Source organism: Augochlora pura, chromosome 2 (assembly GCF_028453695.1).
Source record: "Augochlora pura isolate Apur16 chromosome 2, APUR_v2.2.1, whole genome shotgun sequence".
Lineage (NCBI taxonomy): Eukaryota > Metazoa > Arthropoda > Insecta > Hymenoptera > Halictidae > Augochlora > Augochlora pura.
The window spans coordinates 13,255,768-13,279,416 of record NC_135773.1 but is presented as its reverse complement, the minus strand read 5'-3'; the positions used below and the strand labels follow the sequence as shown (position 1 = coordinate 13,279,416).

The 23,649-nt window shown below is 43.2% G+C and overlaps 1 protein-coding gene across 3 annotated transcripts in view; it reads left to right on the top strand.

Moving 5' to 3' along the window:
• Positions 1 to 23,649, top strand: part of Sox102f (transcription factor Sox102F) — a 205,571-nt gene that overhangs the window by 148,368 nt on the left and 33,554 nt on the right. For all 3 annotated transcript variants that reach the window (XM_078191335.1, XM_078191347.1, XM_078191327.1), the window contains one exon: positions 3,410 to 3,629. In XM_078191335.1, the coding sequence (XP_078047461.1) occupies positions 3,410 to 3,629 (220 nt within the window). The remainder of the gene's footprint in view (positions 1 to 3,409; positions 3,630 to 23,649) is intronic.

Sequence of the window (23,649 nt, the reverse complement as noted above, 5' to 3'; positions counted from 1 at the left end):
TTGCTGCGCCGCAACGCCTCGTTTGCGGCTTCCGTTAGTCCTCGCGGAATTATCGCCCTCGTGCAATTAATCGAGTATTCGGAAGTATTTACTACCCCTGGCAAAAGATATTCGAACACCTTTTAACGCGCGATAACTATTATCAAAACGGAACTGAATTACTTGAATTTCTTTTCTTTTTTTGACAAAAGCTTGTAATACCTTTTTAAGTTTTTCTGTTAAAAATAAAGACACACATTTGTTAACCTTCTTATTCGAATATGTAGAGAAAATTTTAAAAAATGCGCTCTATAGATCTCGGTAACTTGTACGCATTCTAATGCCTCCGTCTCCATTGGTGGCCATTTTGATTTTTCACATTGGACGTCAGTGTTAGGACAGTTCTTCGGAGTTAAGATTATTTTCTAATTTTTATTTAACACTTTGGTAACGAGTAAACAATGCGGAATGAACGTAGATAACCAGGTTAATAAATAAATAGGTGCAATTAAACCGTGATAGAATGCAATCGATCGATGAAAAACGAACGTGTTTCATTTATTTGAAACGAAATTTGAATGGTGCTACTTGAATTGATATAAAATCTGAATTAATTTGGGTCGCAAGACAACGGTGACGATTTCACTGTGATAAGAAAATAGATTGAACGTCAGAATTAATTTCTATAGTTAAAGGTTATCGAAACTAAAACGACCTACTTTACCATTTCGATTCATTCGAATTTGGACATATTCTTTCATTTTATTGCACGCCGAGAAGTTCGCGACCCCGTCAATCTATCTGTTACATTTTCAATTTCACAATTCCGACGTGTCACTTTTTAAGTCAGAAGCAAGATAATCAATTTTCTTCAGCCAGTGATTTTAAATTGACTTTTTTCTCGAATTGATTATGTATCGTTCGAGTAATTCCTCAAGAGAATCTCTGGTTATTTGTACCGATACTGAAAACTAGTTAGCCCTGATAACATGCGCGCAGATCTTTTTACTTAAAATTACCATTGAGTTCCGCACTTTCATGCATATGCTTGTTTATAATGTGTTTTGCATATACCAATTTAAAAAAAAGCGTCATCAACGTGCCATGAATTACTCAGATACATTTTGCATTCAGAGGAAGATAAAGGTCTCATTACTTACTTTTTAGACGTTGACACAGTGTCCTTGAATTTTAGAAGACTGCGACTGTAGATTGTATCCGGGAATAAAAAATACGAATTAGTAAACAGCAGAGTATTGGATAAAATTAGAGGACCCCTTCGTATATTACTAATTATTTTCAATATTAAACCAATTATATTGAAATTTTTCCCGTCGAAAGAATCCTTTATAATTGTGATGTATGATCGCATTTCATATTATTCTAAAGACGATTTTCATTACAATTTTGATTTGACACCTTCACTGTATAATGATATAGGTAATGATGAAGATCATGACAAGTTTCTTATTAATTAGCCCTAAATATGCACCTGTTGTTACCGAGTCACATCACAGTTACCTATAATCCGTACAACAAATATAACAACTAGATTGCAGATTTTATGCATTTATAACGAAAAATAAATAAATCAAATTTGACACAGTGAAAACAGTTAAACAATTTAAAAACACTATTTCATTGTGTACTATTATCGGAACTCATAGATATGATTAAGAAAAGAAACGAAGGTCTGTTAAGCTCTTGTACTTTACTGTAAACGCACATAATTCTTCTTAAAAGTCCGTAGTTAAATAATAACAAACGTTCACATCGACATATAATATTAGCCAAATCCTAGACAACAATAAATCTCGATCGATTATCTACAAGTTACTCCTTAGGTGATTGTAATTCATTGAAACTCTCGGTCGAAACAAGCTCTCGAACAAAAACGATAGAAAAATGCAAGAAGCAGATAAGAAACGTCACGACATATGGGATGACCTAATAGGTGGCGATTAGGCTAGTTCGCAAGGCTACTAGCATGATCTCTCCGAGGGCTTTCGTTTGGTATACAGCGGAGGTTCGCGCGCACGGGTCTGCTGGGAGCCAGGTGAATAATAGATAGGGTCGCGGCCGTGCAATCACGGCAGGCCCGAGTGTTTGCTCCCGTGATGGGGTGTTCTTGCTCTTTCTCACCCCTGACCACCTTTCTCTCTTTCTAGCTTTCTCTTTCTAGCTCTCTCTTTCTCTAGTTTTCTCTAGCTCTCCCTAGTTCTATCTCTCTCTCTCTCTCTCTCGTTCCCGCGCAAGTATCCAGCGGATTTTTCTTCTCCCTTCCGCCATAGCGGGAGAGTGCCCACCCGGTAACCGCCTGGAGCTCTCGTTCCTCTTTTATGCGGAGGAAAATGGACCACGAATAAGTGATACGGACGCATTGTGCTGTGACTAGCCGCCGCGATGGGCTCCGCAGAGATCCCCGGCTCTCTCGCACACGTGAAGGACGCAATTCAGGACGAAACCGCCTACGGTGCGCAAACGGACGCGCTGCCGGTGCTGAGAATCTGGGGCAATATACGGTTCCCGACGAGCGTATGGTGTTGCTTATGGCGTCACAGGGTCACCCCGTTAAAGGGACCGACGAATTTTAAAGGCCGCCCCTCGGACGACCGCCGCCCGAGCCGATGATAGCGATTTTAGGGTAGTCCTCTAGGGCCACTTCACTTTGAAGACGATAGCACTTCGATCGTCTCTTCATCCTCTGCGTTGTGAAATGAAGGTTTGGGATCGCAAGGGTGTCTTCTCTGAAATTGCTACCTAAATTCTTGCTATCGATGTTAGCCGTCGAAACATTTGGATATAATTCAAACTTCTTAAACCCCGTAAGATGGTGGCTGGGTCTATTTTAAGCTGGAGTATCTTAATTGTTCGGTAAATTACTCAATTTTCGGTAATTGAATGAAATAAATTCCTGTTACGGTAGGGGCAGCAGAAAAGCAAAAATATGTCTTGGAAAAAATGCTGAATGAAGCACAGGATTGTAAACATCGCCGATAATTCAGTTGTCGTCCGATAATACGTTGTCCGATAGTTAAAACATCAAATGTTCTTTTTTATTATGTAAACGGTTGATTGCTTAATTAACGATTACGCTGTATACGGATTGCCCTAACTGATTGAGGAGTCACAAAGGGGACACTTCAACGTTCAAATTTAATTTAAACAGAATTTTATTATATCATATTACATTTATAATATAATATTGTACTATATAATATATTTTTATATTATATATGATATCTTTAATAATGTAATACGTATAATTTAGATTATAGTATCGTACAAACTCACGTTTGCAGAAAATGAGCGATGGGTCGCGAGATTAATCTTGTTAAATTAAACAAGATATATTAAGTGATATATTAACATCATCATGATATATTAAATAGAAAAGTAATTAACGATGATTCGATGGCGTATGTTGCAGCGGGGGCGTCGCCAGCGTGCCGAACAGCGTGGCGCCTTCACCGCCAGCCTCCGGAAGGATGCAGAACACGGAGACGCAGGTGCAGCAGGACGGTGCATCGGCCCTGCACAGGGTCCTGTGCGAAGAAAGCGTGGCCGACAAGGAACGGAGGCTGTCCGAGATGATACTGCAGCTGCAGCTGCTCAGGGAACAATTGCTGCAACAGCAAGATCAGTCGAAGGTAGGAACGAACAGCCATCTTGATTTTTCTGGGCGCAATAACAGTAGTATCTACTGTATGCACCACCATTAAAACTATCAATGAGACGTGAAAGGAATAATGATCGTGTTTAGAAGCTTCTAATTGCGTACGATGGTTTCTAATTACGTTAGATTGTATACAATACCATCTAATTATATGAAATAGCCTCTAACCGCAAATATCATTGCTGTTATTTCTCATTTCCGATCTTAATGGTCTCGTATTGTCCTCATTATCTCGCACGATAATTCCGCGGAGACCGCGGATCTTTAAGCAAATTGTCGTTTTAATGAACTGTTTCATCGATGCTGTTGCTGTGAAGTATCGCCGGGGCTACTTGAACAGAGAGAATACTTATTTCGCTAATTACATAGATAATTATCTATGGCGGGAATGTAATAGAAATGGGTCTTCAATCTGGGTTAATGCGAATGTGATAGTTGCGGCGAGATTCGCAGGTTGCACTACTGTCCCTACCGGCTGAACTCCTTTTAAATAAGAACGCAAACTATGGTAATGTCCAGGTGTGCTCATTCAAATTGTCCGCCCTGTATAATTATCGTGTCTAATGATGGAACTAATGACGGTCTGTTTATACATATAACCACGTGACGAGATATCAGAATCAATTCCCAATATCGCGTCTTAATGGAATCATCGAACGAGAAAGCAGCAATAATAACAGTTATCGCTTGTCTTTACCGACAAGTTAAGTACGGTGAAAATTACGAAGGTATTGATCGGCGCAGATCTAAATTTATACAACGAATTCGACGAGATCAGGAAGGGGCTATCAATAATGCAATCATTTGTATCCTATCGCTCCTAGCGATCCTAGGTGCATGTCGCTGATTATAGTCTGACATTTATTTTAGTCTTCCACGATCGGCTGATCTTCTGGCCGACGACCCTACTTCGCTGTGTACATTTGACTAATAAATCGGATCTATAAATACGTACAAACGATCAGCCACATGACGGTGACGGATTTTTGCTATAATAATATCGCAAGTTCTGCATAGCAACTCGATCGTAGAAAACGAAGGCTGGGCGCGAATTTATTGTTTAACGATATTCTAACGATTTCTTAACAATTTTCGAGAATATCCTTAAATTCTTCTCAAACTGTCACCGTTCAATCATTACTACAATTTAAAATATTTGCATCAATTAAGGAGACTTAATAACTTGCTCGGAACTTTATTGAGCAATTTTTGGAATAGCGAATTGCGAATTTTTTTGAAACTAGAGTCCTAGATCGAGATGGATTAAACTGCAATCTCGAGGTGACAAAGGATTAAACAAAACGTTGAAACTATTGTGTACGTTGGAATAGGTTAAACATAGTTCGACGTTCGTGCGTCGAATCCTCGTAAACGAATCCATATTTGAATGGAGACGATTGAAAACGTGTTTCGTGGAGTGGCAAGAAACTCTTTTGCAGGACAATAATTTCCAGACGTCTTATTTACGTAGGAACGGGCGCTTCGGTTTTCCCGAAGGCATGCGTTTTGGCCATGGTGTGTGCTACATAGAACATGTTCGCATCGTCACGCGATTCGTTCTACATTCCGCGCGGAATCCTCTTTGGTTCAACATTCCTGTTCACGGCATATTGTAATTAGAACGTCTTCCACCTTGCAATGATTGCCTTAAGAAACACGGAAAGGTGTTCACCGTCAAAGGTAGAAACTATTTGCACTGTGTCTTCATGAATCATACCTCTACCAAATTGTTAGAGGCGATGCTGCGATAATTCTTCAAGGTATCCTTTTTTACGGATTCCACGGCACGGTAACGTGTATCTGTGCAAATTATAAGCTTAATTAGAACTTCGGATTATATATAGAAAGACATGATTTTGAACATCTCTGGTAAATTGTAAAAGCAAGTTTTCTCTATGATTGATGCGTTAGGTTGTTCGGGAAGTAATTTTTATTTTTCAAGGGAAGACGAGGGGCGATTTTTAAATATGTAGAACAAATTTTATTCGATGACGTTGATGCAGTATGCGTTCGACGTTGGCCGCCATCTGTCCGGAAACTTTGAAACTCCATGCTTGTACGATTTATTTTCGATTTATTTATTATTATTTTTACTAATAACTCGATTGTGCGGGCCATTTCATTTAGAACGACCCTATGCCAAGAGTAATCACGAAATAGAACTAAAATATTTTTGGATTTATTTAATATTTATATTTAACTTAATATGATACCACTTCATTCGTAACACAACAGGTTAACAGAGTAACGCTAATATTAAATACAAATTGAAAAATATCCTTCTTAATGTTATTTACTTTTTAGTGATTCATTAGAACTATAACGAATAAATCTAAGACAGAAAGTGAGGCAAGACTATGTTTAAATATCGTAATAATTGTTTCTTCAGCTGTCAGAAATATATAGAATTTGTAAGCATTTCAAATATGCGACGGGCATCGGAATTCGAATTTGGTGCAGAAAATGTTTACGGTCGAGACTCGTCATTTCCATTTAAGGGGTTGATTGACAAAATAATTTAATCGCAATTCGCGCAGCTTAATACGTTTAAACGAGAATACAATAGATCATTATGTTCAATACAGTGAGCGTCGTCTTCCTAGAATCATTAGCTAATTACGACGGAACCTGCGCGCTCGAGGGGGTGCTGTTAGAGAGGAACAGGGCCTCGGAAAGGATAGAACAGCAGGAAACACAAAGGTTTCCGCGAATAATGAAGGTCCGCCGAGGATAATGTCTCTGTCCCGGGGCGGGAATAATTGAAAACCCATCATCATCCCGGAGGTCCCCGAGCATCGATGTCGTGTCGTTTATAATAGATCCGGAGGAGACGCGAGCGTGTTTGCTTAGACGCGTCCGCAGAATGGCCGCCGCGGGGCGAATTTAGCGGGATATCACAGGAAAGGGAACATCGTCGTCCGCAGCACGTAAATGACCGGCATAATAACGGTAATACGCCGGGGCATTATCTGCACGCGCCCATTTTTGCGAGTAGACAGGTTTCTCCGGTGATTCCCCGGCGATTCCCCGGCCCGGAGCCGCCAGTTGTTTCCCTTCCACGCGATGACCCGCGGTTTTCGAGGTCGCGCGAACCATCCAGTCATCGCGATACCCGCCGATACCATCGTCGTCGCGGGGATGTCGATTTTAACCGACGTCCTATTGTCCGAGGAACACGACTCTCGCAGATAGCAAGCGTCGAGTCGCGGTTTCGCTTCCTCGAGAGCCCAGCTGCTATTTCAACTCTTGGATGGCTCGCTTTGACCCCTGTAGCGGGAAATGGGGACCCGAACGTCCGTTTCTATGGCTTCGTTAACAATTCTTCCGTGATATTTCCGTGGATTGATTTTTTTCGATAGGATTGACCCATTGACGGACGAGTACTGACATAGCGAAGACTTTGGGACTTTATTCCAAAAGTTGCGAGTATAGAATTGACACTAGGTTTACGAACCTATCAAAATGACTGGCCAATCATTTTTTAATTTACGACTATCCAAATTGCAAAAGATACATTTATGCGTTATTTATCCAATACGTGCGTTACTCGTAAAATATTGTTACTTCTATAAACTAATACAGAACGATTGCTTTAGTAATCCCTAAATCTAGTTTTAATCGAAAATTTAAACAATGAGACATTTCAGAATATTTTGTCATGTATTTTGTTTGTTACGTGTAATCTGATTCTCCGAGGAAAACGTTCATAATAGATTATTTAGGATTCCTCATTTACGAAGGTTTAACGCCTCGACTGACCTACTAATGCAATCTTAGACCGCGGATTTTGTAAACAACGTGTAAATGTTACTACCAACTAATTTAGATTACCACCACAATAAATGAACGTTTAGGCAGTTCTCAAATATTGAAATTAATGAAGACAGCTTTTATTTTATTTTAAAATATCCCATGTGATAACAGGCTGCCCGAGTATTCGCTTCTATTGTTTCGTGGACAATTTTTACGAACTTCTTCTGAACCTTGACCTTTTTGAACATGACATATTGTACTACACAAGTATTCGTATAAAAAAAAAAACAATACCAAGAGAATCTATTTCATAATATAAGAAAATTATATTTATTTCATAATAGCGTAATTTGTTATAAGAATTGTTTAGAGTAAAATAGTTGCGCTGAATAATAATTTGATCTATTGAATAAATCTTACGGTTCACCAAGGAAGCAAAAATGGCATTAATTTGAATCAGCGTAATGGTTTCCTCATTTTCACCACATTTGCTTGGAATTATCATAAATGCATAAAGATCGGCAATTCCGCAATTAAGGCTACAAAGTACTAAGTCATCTTGTGTGACATAATGTGGCAATTTCTTTGATCATCATTATTTAAATCCGATGCAGCAACATACGATTCACGGAATTTGACAAAACAAGCTGTTGTTAGCTGTATACTAAAAAATTAAACGACGCTGTTTATACTATAGAAAACGTAATAATAGGTAACATTAGCGTGAATTCTTGATATTCTCTTAAAATCGAAAATCGCCGTTAACGCAATAGGAAATTGTTTAGGTCGAACAATGTTGCATAATCGATACTATATTACGAAAACTAGATTATCTATCAAAGGCTTTGAACAACAGGAAATATGAACAGTATATTCTGTTCGTCTGTTATACACATGACCAAATTACATGTTTACGACTGCCTAAGGCGGTCACGTTATGTCGACACTCGTTCTCAAAGACTTAACCCTTACAACTCCGATTACGGTCTTAATTATTGTTTTCGGATGTTCCTGGAAATGTTAATTATTCTCGGGAATTATATTGAGTTTACATCGCTGCTAGAACAAATAAAAATGATAACAAACGATTTCATGATTAAACAAAATAATTGTAAAGCCAAGGGTTGAACAGTCTGTTAGGAAATAAAAATTTAAACGACACGTTTGCAACCCTAAATCAATACAGGAGATCCTGTGACCTCAGATCGCGAATTATTTTTCAAAAGTATAAAACTTTTTGTTTCTGAGAATAAATTCTGAAAAATCGCCACCGCGGATCGCCTTCTCGTGTCAAGGAAGGATCCAAGACGTCATCGGAACGCAACACGCAGCGTTTTCCGTATCCGGATCCCCTCCGGATCGAGTCGTGGCGCATCAGAAGCCATTCAGGATGATCAAGGAGGCTTCTCGCGGGCCGGGCGGAGGGGGAGTCGTCTTGAGGAATCTTCCGGCGCGGAAACGCCTGTGCGCGGCGTGTCGGCCCTTTCAAGGGTGGAGAACGTTTTCTCGTCGGCCATTTCATCGGTACCGAGTGAAAACGCATTTGTCGGCGGCGTTTGCGCGGCAGGCGCCTCGAGAGTTAGCTGACGTTAAAACGGAAGTGCGACCGCGAAGGAAAGAAGACGGAGAAACCGGGGGACCGGTCTCGGGTCGGCCCGAGCCGGCCGGGGAGAGCTCGGGAAGGATGCCGTGGAGAACGCGGGAGAGAGGGAGTTGAATGCGATGAAGGGAGACGGAGAGAAGAGATAAAGGTAGAGAGAGAGGGGGGGGGAGGGAGAGAGAGAGAGAGAACGTAGGAGGAAGGCGGTAGTCTCAGCGTTCTCCTCCTCTCTGGTCCCGGAGGGCGTATAGTAATGTTCGAGCTGGCAGACACGGGTCGAGTGGGGGTCTCCTTCTCCTCCGTTCCCCTCTCTCCGATTCTCTTTCTGTCTCGCTCTCTCTCTCTCTTTCACCTTTCCACCTGTTATGCGACTCTGTGCCATGCTGCATTGGCACAGGTGTGCGGCCACGTACTCGAGCGCGCACACACCCGTTCGGGGGCTACACCTAAGTCCTATTCTTCGCTCGCGCGCGCGGCACGCTCCTTTTCTCTCCCCCTTTTCTCTCCCTCCTCCTCCTTCTTACCTTCCGCTCGTTCCGGTCTCTCACCCCCTCCGTCGTCTTTCTCCGCGAGCGCAGCACAAGCCCGATCGCGTGGGCGGCGAGAGGACCTCTTTCTCTCTAGCTCTCTTTCTCTTTTTCTCTCCCCGACTCCCTCTACCCCGAGGCGCCTCGGCGAACCTACACCTTCGGCTGCACCTGTGCAGGAGCATATTGTCACGCCCAGTGGCTCGACCGTGCAGACGCGGTGCATCGGCCCGACCCAAGCACTCCCTTAGATTGCTCCTCTTTTATTTACGGACTGCGAGTTACAAGCTGGCCGAGGACACGCGAGACCCGTTCGATATGCTGCGCGGTCCTGCCTTCGGGACATCGTGCTCGGTAGACGAACTTCGGATCGTGGAGACCAGCCTCTCAGATTCCGGAACTCGCGTGAGTGCCAGATACGATGGTCACGAGCATCGCGGGACGATAGAGGTAGAAACATATTAATGTCGCGTCACGCGAAATCACGTGGAACCACGTGACGTTCGAAGAGTGCGAGCCGTCGTATTTCTATTATTTCAAATCTGTTTAAAACAGATCGGTATATGTACCGTCAAATTGCTTATACACTGTCACGCGTGGACCGATTACGTTCCTATGATTTCACCTGATTACTCGTGACGCGACATTAGTAGTTTTCTACCTTTAACTGTTTCGTCGGTCGCTGATATTTCCAGATTTTATCTCGTTCCTTTATGAACATCGCTGACGTCGGATTATTCTGAGAACGCATTTAGTGTAGCTATAGATAACTCTATCGATGTAGACGATTTTTAATTTCTCCATTCTAATTTCCTTCTTCCTGTCAAACAGTTCGCCAACGGTGTCGGATTATTTCTGATGACAAAACTCTTTATCTTTTTTTCCCATAATGCTTGAAGTATGCTAATATAGCTCGAGTCAAATGAGCCTCGACACTGCTTTCCGTCTGTTGATAAAACAATGCAGGTTTTGTTCCTGGTATGTCTTCGTTTAATTTATTTTCTTGATTTTGATGACGAAAGAATCAAGTTTTGTTTCGATTTCAAAGAAGAAAACAGTGTAGACTCTGTGTAAATTTGACATCACGATTATGAAAAAGACAGTCGCACTGTAAAAGGTTTTAATTATCATAAGTGCTAAGAAAGAAGGACGTAATTGTGATCTGTTTAGAGTAACTCGGGGATGTTGGTAAGAGGAATGTGAATCAGTAAAGTTTGTAGTTATTAGTGCACAGATTAATATCAAAGCTGGGAAAAGTTTAAGATAGTTTAGAGCCGATTTAGGTACGTGTCTTGGAAAAAAAGAATGTTTGCAGCATTATTACTGGGACTTTATCGAATATATGTTGGGAATTAGGTTCAGCTTAAGAGTTACATCACGCTGTTTTATGTTGCAATTTAAGATGCCATTAGAAAGAGGAGCATCCCTTAAAAGCCAAACGACTTCTCTTTGAAATAAGGCGACTCTTTTCGATTTCCCTAATCGAAAAAGAGGATGTTAAAGATAATACAATATTTGCTATGAGTATTGCAAAATTATATAATTTTTAAAGGGTTGTTCTCTTTGTGTAATTGAGTGGGTTAGACTCATAATGGCGTAAGATCAGTTTTTCGCAAATTAACGAAACTTCAAATTATTTTCGAAATAAATTTGGTCTCTGTAACGCTTCTCATTCTAACCCATTCGATTGTAAACTTAGACTATGTCAAATAGTGAGAGGCTTCAACCATTTATGAACGATTCACGAAAGAGTCCAACAAGAAACTGCGATATTTATTCTTATATTTTATCTACCGATTCTTTGTACGTCGCGCTGAACTTGCTTCAATCCATCCAAAGAAACCTTTCTTGTAGAGAAATCGAAAATCAATGCAGTTGAAGGATCAGAGTTCGATAAAATCGAGCAGCGAATCCAGGCCAGAGATTAAGACTTCCATGGTCCCAATCACGAAGTAATGTTCGATACGGAAGATGCCCCCTTGTTGTCAAGAAGTCCGTAACCTTCTGCGAAAAGTCGCAAATGGAATAAGATGTCGGCGGCGCCGGAAGTCGTCTTTTCTCGAATCCGGAGCGTTTCCTCCGACTGGAAATTTCTCTTCCAGAAAAATTGTTCCGCGAGACGAGCCACTGCCCCGGGAATCGGGGCTGAAGCGATTCCGGGCTGAAACGTCCTTGACAGGGCACCGGAAAAGGACTCTTCAGCATGCGAGCCCACCTTCATTCATCGGCTCCCCCCCCCCATTCACCGGCGCCCCGTGGCCTTCCTTCTTACCTGGTCAGGCATGTTCGACCTTCGTCGTACACAGATATTTGACGACTCTCTCGACGAGAGTGCTGCAAGTGAGCATGAAATTTCCGCTCGCTGTGCGCCTATCTCGCGCGCACTCTGTGCCCCTGATTGAAGCCGGATGCTTTGGGGAATTCAAAGCGGTCCGCAGCGAACGCCACGCCGCGTTTTATGCTGCCGTTGAACTAATTGCGATTGCATTAATTACAATTGGACGATGCGTTGTATATTCCCTCGGCGAAGGATTGGTTAACGCTGATCGTGGCTGCCTGCCTGCGGATTTTACTTCGCCGAATATCTTTGTTCATTACCCAGCAAACATTAAATTCCAGCATTCTGAAATACGAGCGAACGGTGAATCATATCGCGGTAATTACAATCGAATGTTGTTGTATGTTGCATTGTTAAACATCGTCGAACTGTCTATCGAGCGTGTTTTCCTTTATTCAACGTGTTCGTCAATAACGCATTAAAGATAACATCGGAAGGCACGATTGGATAAAAGTGCTGTCTGTATTTTTTGCGCAGCATCTCCGTTAGTAACGCTCCAAATAAAATTTTTAAGTATTACGCCCTAGTTCTTTCCGAGGTCGCAAATGATTTATGAAACTGCGAATGATTAAGTCAAGACACGTAATTAAAGAACATCAATCTCCGTGATCTTTAGAAGCTATTACGGGAGCAGCGGTTCTTACGTTGATCGAATAAAGTCAATCATTCGAATGTCAGTGAGAAGTAAATTAAATCTATATTCGAACCGACTCGAGTTCGATACAAAATCGTCGCGACAGAATTATTAATAGACGATTCTCGATGCAAATACGAATCTCTTTGCACCCGGCTCAGTGTTCACAATTTTTCGAGTCAGGAATAATGAGGATCGTCGAGAAATTCACGTTAAGATTAAAAAGTATAACTAAACTCAATCACTGCGTGCAGTACTACCAAAACAAACGCGACGAATTTACACGAAAAAAGCATTTTTTTTTCGCATGGAGCTCCCTCCATTTCGAAATAAATCGATGCTGGAAATTTGTCGGCTACACGTGTGTACTCGAGCTCACAATAAATAGAAACGCTAAATAATGAACGGGCTTGTTTGATTGATCAAACAACACGCGTGCACCTGTTCGAAAGTCAATCGTTTTCAAACAGATAGTCGTCAGAAAAATTGCATTCTAAACGTTCAAATTTTTTTTTCATTTAAATTCACCTTTCCCGAGTCGCAACACCAGGTCGACGACACTTCTACTGTTTACTGACCAATGTAAAATTGTAATCATTACACGCTCCCTCTTCGCCTTCGATCGTTGCCTGTACTTTCTTCGAATTTATGCTTTATTAATATTTATCTGTATTCGTTCGAGCATCCTTTTTAAGAATAAAAGCATAGCCTTCAAAAAATGATCAGAGGAATTCGATAGATAAGTAATTAACACGTTAAGGTCGTCACCCGTAAAAATTGTGACAAAGATCAAAGCAATTTATCTTGCGTAGAGTTTATGCTACTTGCAACCAGAGTTTCGTATCTCAAAGATTCCAACAAGACGCAGTTTATCTTAAATCTAGTGAAAAAGCTCGTGTTGCCCATAAGTAACCGACGTTTAACTTTTAAGCGTTAATTTATAGATAGCAGTTAAAAAATTCTTGCGAAGAGATCTGAAAATTTCCCTAATGAACTTAGGATAAACCGTGCGAGTTTCCGGACGCCATTGTCTCGTCTTAAACAGTGGTTCCTGGTATCTGTATCGGCGGTTCCGCGTCGGGCATCGGGATCGAGTCGCATTTCCGCGCGACCGTCTCGTTATTACACGGTATGGTGATCCACAAAGGCGGGACGAGAGGTCTGGCCACGATATGCAACCTGCGAATGCTGGGTTAGGAAGCGGGAGGAAACAAGGGTGTGTGTATGGCGTGCGGTGTTTGGCCGGTCAGCGAGAGGGCCGGGGGCGCTTGTGCGTATGTCCATACGTTTGTCCATTTGCGTATCGGCCAGCGCTTTATGGGAATTAGCGGCGTATTGTGGGTCGCCGGTGGGCGGTCTGTGTGCACCGGTGCACGAGAAGCGTCCACGGGAACGGCCACCACACCCCTGGCCACCCCCGGCGGACCGAGGGTGGTTGCAGCGGCGCATAGACCTGTGGGGGATGATCGAACGAGGACGAGGCGAGCCGGGACGGAACAAGAGAAAGAGACACGGGAGTAGAGAGAGAGAGAGAGAGAGAGAGAGAGAAATTTGCTCGGAAAAAGGAAAACAGGGCGGCGCGGGTAGGGGAGGTAAAACACGGGAACGTCCGGGAATGGGGATGATTCCCACCCTTCTCTTTCTCCGTCCCTTTTCTCTTTCTCTCTGTGTATGTATCGCTGTTTGTCAATATACGAGCGATATGATCACCAAGTATAATCACCGGCGGACCGGAGAGCGTCGAGCTCTCTGTCAATAGAATGCTACTTTGTGACCCCCCGGGCCCTCTCCAATCCCGACCGCTTATACATATATTGTATCAAATGTGTCCGCACGCTATCTCTCTGGAGAATGCAACGGCAACGCTCGTGAAAATCCGTATCGACCGACAATACCCGGCCGGCAACCTGGAACCACTGATACAAAAATCACCGGCTTTCTGTTCTGCTAATATCGAACAAAACTGTGGCCACCGACGCCGCTGCACGGTTCGCGAGCGCTCGGATCATGGCGGTCCGTCATCCGCGTCACTCGCTTTGTCCGGCCCCGGGTTTTCTGTGTTGTCTCGGACACGGGGCTGAGGGGGGCGGGGGAGGGATTCGTGTTTGTTTCATCATCGAGCGTGTGTATGCCGGCTTCTGTGGCGCACCTCTGTAATAACGGCCCTGTTTATTCCGCATTACGTGCCCGAATGGACCGGGCAACTTTCGGATTACATCCCTTTCGGATGGTTGGCTTTCGAATTGAAATTAATCCGGGGATACTATCTTCAAGCTTTTGTTCGCTTTTTGCAAAAGCGAAGAGTAGAATTTGCGTTGGTAATAGATTTTTTTTCTGGAATGAAACAACATCGTCGGAGATGGCTTGAACGCGATTCTAGAGTATCGTTGTTTTCATGTTGTTGACGATATATGATGCAGTTAAACTTTCTGTTGCTTTCGAAGGCGAGTCAACCTTTAGACAGCAGACATTTTGACTATAATATAACTATTTAGTATTAGGAAAGTTTATCATATTACTAATGATTTTTCTTGAACGCAGCCTGTGTATATTTCAATTAAATATTAGAGAAACTAGATAGTCAAATAACGGTAGGTATATTATAAACAATAAATGAATAGAAATTAGAGGAATTCGATGTCAGTGTATACCCATTGATCTTCTTATATTTTTAAGAGAGAAACAAATATTTAGTTGGTCGAATTGTCATGTAATTGATACAAACAAAGCGACTAGACATATGTCATGACTGATAATGTCTCTTTTTCCCCAGATTTATTGTTCTCCAAGCATTCTCTTTTCTTTCTACATACAAACCGAAATCCTACAAACGCGCTTACCAACGCAGGAAGGTCCACAGTCTCCTGCTAAATCTCCCAGCATATCTAAAACTTAACTTCTCCCATCGTTCAAACGAACAAACCCAAATCAAAGGACAACTACCTCATTCGACAATACACGAAATCAAACTAATCCTACCGCTAGGAAACGATCTCCATATTGCCGTTGCCGAAGACACTGGAAAATTTACATTAACGCTCGCCGGACCGGGAATCGAATGAAGCGTCGGCAGGCTGAGTCGAGCGGAACGCGTACGTGGACACGGCGAGTAAAAACGCGGAGGAGAATCGTGGAGAACGCGGATAACGAAACGGAGAGTCGAAGCATAGAGCAGAATGGCGACGGGAGACAGAAACGGACAGAAACAGAGCGGAGGTTGGATGTCGGAGGTGGAGGTAGCGGATAGGGGCCAAGGTGTAGAGAGTGAGTGAATGATAGAGAGAGAGAGAGAGAGAGAGAGAGAGAGAGAGAGAGAGAGACGCAATTTGAGCGAGTGGCATCAGTCGGCGGGTTTAATGAGGTTAGCTGCAATTACATGCATTAGTACGACATGACGAGGGCAGCGGACCCGACCTCGGTCCTCTGGAAGAGATATTGGATGTATGAGCCTGGCAAAAGGGGTGGCCAGAGGGTGGAACGCCCGGCGGATGAGGGCGGGAGGAGAGAGGGCCTCGACGAGAGAACGAGATACAGAGCAAAGAAGATACAAAGGGGTGAGGTAGCGAGAGAGCCGGTCGGACGTTGAGGAGAGAGAGAGAGAGAGAGGGAGGGAGGAAGGGAGAGGGAGAAAGCGGAACAGAGAAAGCGAGAGGAAGATACAAGAGGATAGGAGAGGAGAGAAAAAAACGAAAGAAGACGAGACGGCGAAAGAAACAGGGTGAGCTTGGGGTAAAATGCGTTAACGCGTGTTGGCGTTGACGCCGCCGCCGCCGCCGCCGACGTGTGTCTGGGCGAGCACAACGACAGAGGACGGAGCAGAGCTGAGCGGAGCCGAGCCGAGCGTAGAGGTTTGCTCGTCTCGCCGTACCGCAGTCGCGGCAGGTAACGCGCAAAGTCACGCATCGTTGGCCCGCGATCAAACGACAAACACCGTCGGCCTGCCGCTCCACTGCGATAATTCTTTGATCGCTCGAAAAGATACACCGACGAGCCGACGAGCCTCTCTCTCCTCTTCTCTCTCCTCTCTCACTCTCTCTCCCGTTCTCTCTCTCTCTCTCTCGCTCGCAAACCCCCGCCCTCTTCGGCAACAGCCGCGCACGGCTACACCCTGTCCGGGGTTGAGCTCGGTGAGTCGGATAAGCGACGTTGCGCGCGCGCTAGTGTAAGTTGGATGCTTCGCGTGTAAAAAGGAAAAAGAGGAGCACCCAGAGGGAGGAGATACACTGGGCGAATAAAGAGAGAGAGAGAGAGAGGGAGAAAGAGAGAGAGGATGGCGCAACGGGCGCGCGCGTTCATTTAGCTCCGTTTAGCGGCGACAGCCGGCTACGAAATCGCGCGGAACACGCTCCAGTGGATGCCAGAGAGCGGCGCGATCCACGAACGCCACTTTACGCGAAAAGGACTGCTTGTTACGCGGATGTTTCTGATCCGAGGAATTTGCGGACGAGGGTGGCAGCCCCGCGAACACGGCCCGCCGGCTGAGGGATGAGGGTCGCGAGGATGCGCGCGCTTCTGGACATTCTGATCGCAAAGGCCAACAATCGGCTGCTTCGGCTGCTACGGCTGCGACACGGTGCACCTTGAAAGAAGATCATCGTAGGGCTAGCTGCTCACTGCGTCAGTCATCTGTGGATCGTTTAAACTTTGGGGCAAAGTCTAAGATGCGTCGCCAACCACTTTTTCTGCATTCACTTTATGCTTTCCGTGTTTCTTGATTTGCTTCTTGAAAAGAACGATGATTAGACCCTGTCCATATTATGTGACAATGACATGGGGATTGTCTGAAACTAAGGGTGAAATGTGAGATTTATCGACTAGTATTGCTTCCATCCCTATTTATTCTGCATTTTGCAGATTCGATTTTATTAGCTTGTTTCTTGAAGGAGACGATGATTGGTTTAGTCTTAGACTATTTTCTATTCTCTACTTTCTGCGTTAATGAAATCACGATTGTTCAACATATTTGAGTGAATAAACGTCAATGAATCGACTATTAACACCTTACTTTCGGCAGCCAATTAAGAGGATTTTCGATAATTTTGTTGTGTCTAAGAATAACTCGATAAGTTTCTTCTAAATGACAATTTATGAAGAAATTTTCATACGATATTAATCCAAATAACATATATTCATGTCAAAGTGGCGATTTTTGTAATTATTCTTTTCTTCTTTGTACTATAACGTAACCATGAGAAATACATAAATAGAGATACAAAAAAAATTTATTCGTCAATTCTTATAAAATTTTGCAGCAGTATAACGATTTAAATTTCAATTTAGCTCTGTATAACACAATCACAAATCCAGCAGAATTTATCAGAAAAATCTTTCAAGTGAAACTCCTGTCACTATAGTAACATTGTTTAAGAAACACCCACTAATCCTAGGTCGTAAAATGATCATCGTACACATGCATACACCGTAAATCATCGTAAATATCTTCCTACTAATTAACTCGTCTCGTTGCGCGGCCTACAGAAGTGGAGATCCACCTTTCGTCGCAGCTGCAACGTAAACATAGGCTGGGAAAAAAATCTGCATTCACTCGGAGATTCAAACGACATTGTTTCCACATGCCCAACGCTGCAGAGCAGAGCAGAGAGGATGTCTTTGAGCAAATGCTCGCGGATGGAATCGCTAGTGATCCGGGAGGTTTTAATCGGGATGCACGGTATAACTGGACGAAATAGAGTTACCGCCATGCAAAACGGTGTTTGTATTGATCCGTATTGCGTAGACGTATCGGCTGTAAAATGTACCGAGTCAATCCCGGACATTACCAAAACCCAATATCGGCCGCGATATTGAAACCGATATATTGCCGTCCCGAAATCTGCCAGTTACGATAAACGCTCGAGCGGTCCCGTCATCATTTCCCATTCAAAAACCGGATCGAATTACTTCTGCGGCCGACGCCCGTTCCCATTCTCTCTCCGAATCCCGGACAACGATTCCATGGTTTTGCTTCTTCTTCTATTGCCGCGTCCCCTCAGACCCGCGGTGAAATTCTTGCAGCATCGAGCTAGGAAAATGCCGACGCTGCACACGGCGTTCCAGTCACGTAGTTTTATTCGATTAATGCGACCCCGAGCTGGCATCACGTACCAAAACCTGATCTAACGTAGATTCCTCCGGGCAATGGTTAGACGAGACATCGAATCTTTATATACAGTTCTGACAATCGTTCCGACTGGCTCAATTATTTTTATTAGTGGCACCTAATCGATCACCAATTGCGGTATTCGTAAAATTGATGGAACGAGAATACGCTCCATCGAATTTTTCATCGACATTCGCAATATTGACACAACGCGTCAATCACGCTCTCAAACATCTAATCACCAATATTGCACTCCCAATAAACCAATAAACCTAATCCCTTTAACCAATCGCTCTAAAACAGATCATCTAATTATCATCGATAACTGCGATGCTACGGGATTATAGAACGAAAATACACACGGAAGAAGTCACAATTACGAATGTTAATGAGTGATTAATTGCATAAGGAGTTGAAGAAGATAATTAGATGATTGAGAGTCTTTAGATCGATAGACGAGATCGTTATGCGACTAGTCGGACGACGCGTCTGATCAATGGCGTCCTTTTCTACTTGCTCAGAAAACCTCGCTATGCATAACCGAAGAAAACGGACGCAGCTTTACGGATACTATTAACAAATTGTATTCGGGACACGTACTAGTACGGTTTCTGACGATTGATACTTGATACCTATGGTTATTATTTATATATTTGTTTATATATATGTAAAGAAATCATCCTAACTTATATTAAATTCACCGCGTAAATAGGTCGATAAGTTAGATCTCCAATAGTATTAAGATAATTGAACGAATAGAAGTAGAAAGAACTGAAATTAAATATAAGAAAGCTAATACAGAAAGATAGTGTCATTCTTTATCAATATAAAATACGAAAAATGGGTTAAAAAATGAAATAATTTTCGATCTATTAAGATTTAATTGAATAACTAAATTTACGCGCAAAACGCCCGCTCCCGGTACAATTCCGCTGTAAAATGTACCCGCACACGATGTGTTAAGATATCATTCTAAGCCATCTCTTTGAAAGGCCAATGATTTCCGAAACTATCATTGTTACATTCTCATAGCGGCAATAGAAATCAAATGATTCGAGAAACCGATCGAAGAGTCACGGAACGAAATTGCATCGAAATTCTATCGGTTCGAATCCCGGCAACTATTTATCGCAAGGCAGATACAGCTGCTTGATTAGCGTGTCCAATTTAGATCGGAGGGATTGTTTAATCGATGATCGCGCCAGCGAGAGAACAGCTCGAATCGTTCGCGTAGGCTGGTTTCTCTTTGACGCGGCTGGAGTGCTCCTAATCGGAGCGTGGGCGGCGAGGGAGCAGGGGCGCGAGGTATCACGCGTGCACGGCGTTAATTAGAAAACACTTATGTGTCGGACGGACGTCTTACCTTGTGGAGGAGAGAACAGGTTTCTCTCGGTTGTGTTAAGGGGTTGGAGGCGTCGCCAGTAGTGCATGCACGACGACGTCTGGACCACTTGGCGCTCGCATTACGGAACCCTTTTCTACTTGGTACTCTTCCTTGCCCGGTAGGTAGGCTGGTAGGCGCCTCCTTCAGCCTCTCCTCCGCATCCGATTTTCTGGAGGAAGAAAATGAACTCTCATATAATTATTTTTCTCATTAACATTGTGGCCCATTGTTCCGACGGGACACGAGAGCCATAGTCTTGCCGCCTTGCTGCGCTACGCTGCCACCGTTCGTCGTCGACGTCGTCGTCGTCGTCGTCGTCGTCACCGTCGAATGCGGGTATTTTAATTGCATTCCTATGTGCAGCCAGGCCTCAACTCAAAGGCGACCGTTCACCATTGTGCGCCACCCTCTGCGGGATCATCCGATAGTAATTTTTTGTACTCTCGTTAACAGACTTTCGGACGAGACTTCCACTCGCCGAATTTTTCTCGCGACTCCCAAGAGAACAGTACTGCTTCTGCTCGTTTCTTAAAAAGTCAGATGTTCTTATTATGTTTCATTAACCCTAGCATGCTTAAGAGAAGGTCAAAGTGTGTCCACTGAATTTTATACATGTATTTTTGTACACATTTTTGATATTTTATTTTTACATTTATAGGTAGCTAAGTATCTTTTATTTAACAGTATTATATAAAAAAGTCTACATACAGAGGAAAGAGTAATCTTTATAGCATTTGTTATAACGGGTAAAAATCGTGAAGAGTACTATTATTTCCAAAACAAAGTCAGGTTATATTTCTCTGCTGTCTATATTTAACTCTCCTCTCGTTAAATATTAATTTCTGATACTTGTTAATTACTAAGCCGTAGCTTCTAACTAAAAAGCAAAGGCAGCAGTTTTCCAGGCAAAACAAAATTTCTCAGCACCAGTTGCGAACAATAGAAACTAAATAACAAATTCATTCTCTCTTTAACTATATTAATAGATGATATTGATATTTAAAAGTCCTTTAAACCTTCTACTATTTTAAATTTCAACTAGCCAATTTTACCAAAACTACTACAACATGCTTTGATCCAGTAGCGATAATTCATTCGGAAAAAATACTTTCGATCATATTTGCTAATTCGTTCGTCCTTTCCACTTATTCTTCATTCGTGATGTTTGAAACCGAGTTGTATATCCCTCTGATTGAAAACTGTTTATGACATATTAGTGAAAGAAAATTCTGATATCAAAGATTCGATATTATACACCATGCAACGTTTGCATAAAGGTTTGATCTCTTCGGCTCTCGTTTTTGTCAATTGAAATGCGCTTGGGTAGCGCCGCTGATCTAACCGAAAGCAGCTTCAAAGTCACGAACGAAGTATCCATCAACGTAATTAATTACACGATCAGCGAAGGGTCAATTGTCACCGTAGCAGAGCGGAGATCCGACTTCCGCGGCGAACCCGTTAATTTCGTCGATTACGCGTTCCTCGGAGCACTCCTCGGATCGTTAGCATTCGAACACGCGTCAGAAATAATAACACGGGCTGCTGTAAGCGAAATTACACGTGCTTCCAATTACGGAGTATTATTCACGCACGATAACCGCTTCTCTCAGTTGAGATTCCAGCGTTCCACCGGCAAGAAAAAGAGGAAACACGGGGGCAAAAAGGGAGAAAGAGAAGGAAAGACGATTTCATAATTTTCTCTGGAAATTATATTTCGTCTGTTCCGCTCCGGCTGTTCGTCCCGCCGATAAACAAACTATTTAATCGACTCGACAATCCCGTGGTGGCTCGGATCGGATAGCTAGAAAGAGGTAGCAGACATGCTCGAACGAACGATGGTCTCCGTCGCCAATTATAAAATTTTCCACGTTTTCGCGCTGCTTCTCGATCGCTCCGTCCCTTTTTAGAGCGGGACAGCCAGAGGGATGATTTCCCGCGATCGTCGCCATTCTTTCGGGACGAGAGAATGGAACGAGAAAGAGAGAGAGTTCGTCGAAAACCCGCGGCACAATGTTTCCATCCCGCGCGCCATTACCGGAGCATTCTGTTATTTCATCTCCAACGAACGAACGAACGAACGAACGAACGAACGAACGAACGAACGAACGAACGAACGAACGAACGTTTTCCATCCGATTGAAAAGAAAAGGTTCGAAGAACGTTCGAGCGCGTCTCGACGGTCTTATCTAACGGCGTCCCCATGTTCGCGACACGGATTGTTAACTGAATCCGGGAGCCGGCATTGTCTCAGCACCGAGAGTCCCGGGCACAACAGTGGCCCATTGTGTTCCCGGTCGCGTTCATTCAGCTTTTTCTTTCCTCTTCTCCGCTTTTTCCCTCCCCCTCTGTCATCGCCTTTCTCCATCTACCTTTTCTTTTTCTCTTTCTCCGTTTCTCCCTCTCTCTCTCTCTCTCTCTCGATGATCCTCCTCCCCTTTTTCTCCCTCAGACATTCGTCAGCCGAGGTTCCGCCATCCCACGCGCTCGAAAATTTCCTTGTTCCGTCCGATGCACCTTGAACTCTCCATTAATGGCTACGGCGACGACGATGTTCGGTAATTACCGCGGACCGGAGATATTTGAAGCCAGCATGCGTTCTGTGTCTCGCGATGGCTCGTGCTTTCTGGCAAATTAACCCCCCTCGGTGAATCGCTTTTGATTGTCTGCCGTAGCGATGGCTTGCGATGGTTGCAGATTGTCCTTCGAAGGTTTCATATTGTTTTTCGACGTTGGGAATTGCTGGTGCAGCCGAAGTGCGGCTTCTTTAGGCGGTGCTCGCTTGGAATTCGGTGACTGACATTTAAGTAGTTCAGGTAATTGACTCTTCGACCTACGATTTAATCTCGGCGATGGTGTTTAAAAGTAATGGGTTAATGTGAGTTGGTTAGGCCGCGATGGAAGGATAAAAATGTGATTAATGGTCTCAGGAATCGCAGGGGCAAGCAGTTAATTAAGAACGATTCTGATCTTGCGTAGGTTTCAGGTAGGTGATAAATGATTGTCCGAACTGTGGGCGATTCTTCTCTTTCTGTTTGTTTAAACGATTACAACGTCTTGTTCGGGTGCGTATTAAAATGCTGTGTTCGATAATCCTTCTTTTTTTCTGACTGCGTTAATTGTTCTAAGTGAAAGATTCGTGTATTCGATCAATCACGGGATTCTGTGACAAGTATTTCTTCGAACTTTCAATTCGTATTTTACGTAACTTCGTTGTGACAAACCAAGCTGACAGACTTTTACCTTGTCATTTATCTTGTCATTTACCTTGTCATTTACATTGTCATTTACATTGTCATTTACATTGTCATTTACATTGTCATTTACTTTGCATATATTTCGTCATTCGCCTTGTCATTCACCTTGTCATTTAACCTGTCATTTACATTAATATTTACGTTGTCTCTTACTTTATCATTTACCTTATCACTTACTTTGTCATTTCAATCAGCTCCATCACCGGTATGAAAACCGTTTTATCAGAGGTTGTGAGGCTAAACGATCGCTAACGAGGGTTAATTAAGCAGCCTCAGCCAAACACTCGGCAGACACTGCCTGTTCCCCGATCCGAGTGTATCCCGGCGGATATTTTGGTTCCGGGGCATCGTTTATCGAGGATATCAGTCGGTTTCCTTGGATGATGGTTCTGGGAGCCGCGAGT